Below are 6,000 nucleotides of genomic sequence, written 5' to 3'. Positions count from 1 at the left end.
GAGACTTTTGTACATTAATTTGAACTTTACCAGCCAAAATGTGCGTGATTTGCAAGTCCCTTGCATGTGCAGATGCTGCAGAGAAAATATGATCAGAACAGTCCCACTTGGATCCTGCCCCTAATAGATGCTTTGCTCAAGCAATTGTGTTGCCATGCACTTCCAAAAGGAGGGAGGAACTAGAAACTGCATTAGAGAAAGGAGAGAGAGAGAGAGAGAGAGAGAGAGAGAGAGACTGTGCATTTCATTCTAGAAAATAACTACCAATTATAATTACTCACCATGTTTCCTGGCTCAGAAGAAAAGTGGGGTTGCTTCGAACCACCCAGCACATTTTGTCATGATTAGAAAATACTCCATACCTTTTACAGAGCAGTGGAGGAGACACAGAAATAATTTCAAATGCAAATGAAATTGAGGGGGTAGGAAGCAGGGAACAGATAAGCCAGTAAAATAAAGCTGCTTTTATATATATATATATATTAGTAGGCAAATGTGTTCTGAAAAAGACAGGCTCCTTTCATCTGTGCATAGGGGTTCCAAATTCTTCATTGTATACAGCAGTCTTGTTACCTTCTCCTCCTCATTTTTTATTTTAAGACTGAAGTGAGAATTAGAAGTGACTTGCTAGGATTTAGAGGCAGTTTTAATTACTGCTTAGCTTTACTTCATGGTATACAGTAAGATGCAAAGAGGATTGTGAGATTGGTAAGTACCTTTCTCCTATAAACAATTGTTTTGTTTTGCTTTATTTTTATTTATTTTAAACTCCTGTATAGATTATTCCTGATCCTTATCTAGATGGAAATATTTTTTTTAAAAAAGGCTTTATGACATGCATTTTGTCTTGCAGAGATTCTTGGTCAATATAATGTTTAAATTTCCGAAATCTAGAGGACTGTTTTGCAAGGCGAGGGGGCTTAACCTTTGGACTTACTGGGCATTAGGAAAACATGTCTGGTATATCCAAAAAAGAGAGAGAGAGTGGCTAAAACCAATCCACTAGCTCTTGATAAGAACAGAATTGGTCAGTGAAGCATTCCCCTGCATTATTCATCACTTTGCATTTTACTGTGAGATAACTTTATAGCCCCATTTTTCTTGTGGTAAATAGTCGGGGTGGGGGGGTGCGGGCTGGAAGTAAATTATTAGACAAGGCAAAGTGGTATGAGTTAATCATTGCAGCAGCATTTCTCCTTCTTATGCTAACCATTCTGATATTGAGCAAAGAAAGAGAAGATCAGGAATGTGGGTTGTGGGGAGAGAGAAATAAATCGCATTCATAGAATGCATTCATACATATGTATGTATGTATGTATGTATGTATATGTTGTTCGTTGGGAAAGTTGCCACCAGGAGCTGATGGTCTTTTCCTCCTGAGGAGAGAGAGGTTGAGTGGGCGTAGAGGAGAGGCAAGTGTCACCTTCTGTTGCTTAGTAACATCTCCTGGTATCAGATAAAAGAGGTCCAGTTGATGTTATACATTATTCATCTGAGTTCCAATCAAACCATCAAAATTATTTGCTTGCATTGGGGGACTTTTAGCCAGATCAAAAGAACTCTCACTCGAAACTACTGAACCTTTCACCATTGGCAGGCTTCTCTCTCTCGCTATATATATAAATATCTTGATGCTGCAGAAAACCACCTTGAAGAACTACAGAAGTTTTCTTGCTACGATAAGCTTGCAAATATTGAAATGGTCTCGTGCTGACTGACCAAGAAGAAGAATTCCCCATCTATGCTTTGGGAACCTGTCTCTAGATAAAGGACTAATGGGAGGAGATGCTTTTAAAGGAATCCTGGAGGACCTTTTTGATAATTAAGCATAACAGAGGTGATTAATTCCAGGATTTCTGCCACCACCACCTTTTAAATGCTGTTAATATCATATCCACAGTTAATTGTCTATAATGTTTGGTGAATGCTGGATTCTAAATATATAGCATAAGTGTCCTGGAGGGGAAGGAAAACCCAGGAGTCTGGAAGGTAAGACGGAGCCAGGATCATTGACAGTGAACATACCGAATATAAAATGTATGAGTACTACCAGTGCATGCCAGAACCTAGTCCAACACTGTGTAAAGATTTCAGGAGAATGGTAGCACCCAAGAAGCTTACAGGGAGAACCTTTGACAATATGGGAATGATAGTCACTTTCTCCAACATTTTAAAAGCTGGTAATATGAAGTCATACCAGTCCTCCCTGCCAGCATGAAGTAACATTTTACAAAAATAATTGTGGGCTGACTCATCTCTGGAAAAGTGCAAGGCTAATATTGTCTGAAGACTGGAGAAAATGTTTTTTTTTTGAAAACGGATTTACAGTATTAGCATTTGTATTGCAGTATTGACAGGGTGCTTAGGATTCTAGTGCGGCAAGAATAATATTCACACAATCTTTAAGGAGAAGGCAGGGTGCAACAGGCAGTTTAAAAGGTGAGCAGCTTCAGATGAACAAAAATTGCAAACTTCCAATTCATTCATTCATTTTTCTAAATTTGTGTATGGGGAAACATGCAATGTGGAAAACTGGGGATTTGAATGAAATGAAGAAGTAGAGGATTCCCACCCCATCTTCCCACCCTCCAAAATTAGGATGGCTTAAATATTGCTTGTAAGCTTTTAGCCTGTTTTAATATTCAGGGTTTTCCTCTTCCTTTTCTTAGGAGGCTGACTACATCACTTTGGGAAACAAGGGAGAAGTGACCACAAAATCCCTCTAAGATGGATAGTCCTTTCAAGATGGACTACCTCCTAGATGTTGACTCTGCCTATCGGCTGTTTTACAGTCAAGGAGCTCAAGGTAATGTAATTTGAGGTGGTGAGTTACTGGGGTTAATAATAATAATAATAATAATAATAATAATAATAATAATAATAATAATAATAAATGTGTTAAGGTAAAGGCACTGTTGCCCCCTGGTGGAAGGCATGAGGGGAAATGGTAAGTTCCCTTCTTATGGTAGAACAGGGGTAGTCAACCTAAGGCCTGTGGGCCGGATGCGGCCCAATCGCCTTCTCAATCCGGCCCGCGGACAGTCCGGGAATCAGCTTGTTTTTATATGAGTAGAATGTGCCCTTTTATTTAAAATGCATCCCTGGGTTATTTGTGGGGCCTGCTGGTGTTTTTACATGAGTAGAATGTGTGCTTTTATTTAAAATGGATCTCTGGGTTATTTGTGGGGCATAGGAGTTCATGCATATATATTTTTTCAAAATATAGTCCGGCCCACCACATGGTCTGAGGGATGGAAAAAGGTTGCTGACCCCTGTGGTGGAACAAAGATAGCTCAGCTGACTCAGGAATGACTTTCCAAAGAAAGAATAGCCCTGGCTTGGGTGGCGGTGGAGGCTGGGCAAGAGTGGCCATTGGAGGGTAGAGGAGTCTGAATGAAGGTAACCAGTGAATGGAAACTGTGTCTGTGTCTCTTGTTATGGGAGGTCGCTTCAATCTTCAATGCACCTTTCAAGATGCTCATGGGGACACGACGAGATTTGCTTATTTATTTATTGCACTACTTTTCCTTCAAGGGACTCCAGCACACCTGGCTCTTCACACACACACACACACACACACACACACACACACTCTTCTATTTTCTCTTCACAACAACCCTGTAAGGTAGATTAGGCTGAGTGGCAGTGACTAGCTGCAGGTCACCCAATGAATGTCATTCCTGTGTCTTCCCAGTCCTAGTCCAACACTTTCAAGTCTGTGTTCCCACGTTATTGGACTACAACTCCCATCATCCCTGACCACTGGTCCTGCTAACTAGGGATGATGGGAGCTGTTGTCCAACAACACTGGGGGACCCAAGGTTGAGGAAGGCTGCTCAAACCACTGTACCACATTGGCTTTCCGCTGTATGCTTTCGAAAGGTTAAATAAAGCTATTGGGAAGAGCAGAGTTAGATCAGGGCTGGTGGAATCAGGGGGAGGGAGTGCAATCCTTTCCCCACTTTGCCATTATCTTGACCTTACTTGACCTTGAAACAACTGTGGGGAGAAACATACAGGTATGCATGATGTTAAGTTTCTTTTCCTCCAACACTCTGGCCGGAATTTATTACTCTCTTCTCTCTCTCTCTCTCTCTCTCTCTCTCTCTCTCTCTCTCTCTCTCTCATCTATGCCCCGCTTTTATTTTTAACATACAGTGGTACCTCGGGTTAAGTACTTAATTTGTTCTAGAGGTCCGTTCTTAATCTGAAACTGTTGTGAAAGTGAAGCACCACTTTAGCTAATGGGGCCTCCTGCTGCCGCCGTGCTGCCGGAGCCCGATTTCTGTTCTTATCCTGAAGCAAAGTTCTTAACCTGAAACACTATTTCTGGGTTAGCGGAGTGTGTAACCTGAAGCGTATGTAACCTGAGGTACCACTGTATATGAAAAGGAGATCCTACCATGGATATCATCTTGTCACCTCTCATTTGGTCCAAGGAGCTGTGAAAAATATGGTGACATCTCAAAGGGGCAGGGGACTGAAAATGTATTTGGCGTGCACCCAAAATGATGTCAAGATGGCTGGTTTTCATCCCCATAGATAAGACGCTGAGGTGTCTTGAGTAACCTTGAGCCTTTAAAGAGGAAATTATTGAGAAATGCCCAGGCTCTATGTGGCAGGAGGCTGCTGCAGGCACCTGGTATTTTCCAGTTACTGCCATGCTTTTACGGAAAGGCACTAGGGCTCCTGGCACTTATGTCAGCACATGCCTTTCCCTTAAAGCCACCACCGAACCATCGTCAGCATCATCACTGTACCTCAGGCCAAAAGCATCCGGGGATATAATATCATCAGGGTTTGAAAGAAGATAGCAAATGGGCTATGCATAACAAATCATTATTGTTTTATTGATGGCTTGTGCCTTAATGAATGTCTTCTTTATTGAAAAGGAGATCGGATTACACACACACAATAACTTCCTATTGTATTTTGATTTCCTCTCAGTACAATTGCTGGAAATAAAGTTGGTTGCAATGGAAGGCTTTCATCTGCGCCCTCACAATTTTGAAGTGCCACTGGGCACTTCAACAACAGCAGCAACAACAAAATTGCTTAAAGTTCAGTCCTACACATGTGAAATTGAAGACCAAACTACACCCTACACCAAACACATAATTTGGGATTTGGACTGCGGCGAGTGGCCAGGGTGGTGGTAGTAGTAATTATATATTTTATTTAAAATACTTATAGCCAGTGCTTTTTCTGGGGGTACTGAAGGTACCAGACCATTTAATATCCAGGCAAAGTATATATAGGGAATTCAAATATTTAAGATTCAGGTAGATAGCCATGTTAGTCTGATGAAGTTGAATATATACAGATAGATAGATAGATCTAGATCTAGATCTAGATCTAGATCTAGATCTAGATCTAGATCTAGATCTAGATATAATGTCCAATAGCACCTTAGAGACCATTAGAGACCAAGAACAAACTTAGTTGGTCTCTAAGGTGCTACTGGACAATTTTTTATTATTTATATATATATATATATATATATATATATATATATATATATATATAAAAAAATATTTAAGTCCAAAGTAATTTTAACTTTTTCCTCCATGAAGTTATCTGAATGAAAATTGCTCCTTACTTAGACCTTCAGGAGTGAACGTGCATAGAAGAAATCAGATTATTATTATTGTATTAGTACTGTACTGGGAATAATCTAGCTCTATACAGTGGTACCTCGGGTTACAAACACCTCAGGTTACAAACACTTCGGGTTACAGACTCCGCTAACCCGGAAGTAGTACCTCAGGTTAAGAACTTTACCTCAGGATGAGAACAGAAATAGTGCGGTGGCGGCGCAGTAGCAGGAGGCCCCATTAGCTAAAGTGTTACTTCAGGTTTATAACTGTTTCAGGTTAAGAACAGACCTCCAGAACGAATTAAGTTCATAACCGGAGGTACCACTGTACATACGCTGGATGCTCGAGTCCTCTGGTAGTAGACTCTACCACCATAAGTGGCATTATTACACTTTTGAATGCT

At 40.7% G+C, this 6,000-nt stretch overlaps 1 protein-coding gene across 3 annotated transcripts in view; it reads left to right on the top strand.

Moving 5' to 3' along the window:
- The first annotated feature begins 206 nt into the window (after nt 1-206).
- PHACTR1 (phosphatase and actin regulator 1) overlaps nt 207-6,000 on the top strand; it is a 250,771-nt gene continuing 244,977 nt past the window's right edge. The window contains exons 1-2 of one of the 3 annotated variants that reach the window (XM_081873056.1): nt 207-708; nt 2,670-2,806. In XM_081873056.1, the coding sequence (XP_081729182.1) occupies nt 2,728-2,806 (79 nt within the window). In that variant the 5' untranslated portion in view covers nt 207-708; nt 2,670-2,727. Of the gene's footprint in view, nt 709-1,904; nt 1,990-2,669; nt 2,807-6,000 lie in introns of those variants that run through there. The other 2 variants (XM_081873060.1, XM_081873057.1) reach the window with 2 other exon arrangements.

Source organism: Podarcis erhardii (assembly GCF_964252035.2).
Source record: "Podarcis erhardii genome assembly, chromosome: 8".
NCBI lineage: Eukaryota > Metazoa > Chordata > Lepidosauria > Squamata > Lacertidae > Podarcis > Podarcis erhardii.
Note: the sequence above shows the minus strand (reverse complement) of the source record. Positions and strands in the feature narration are given on the sequence as shown.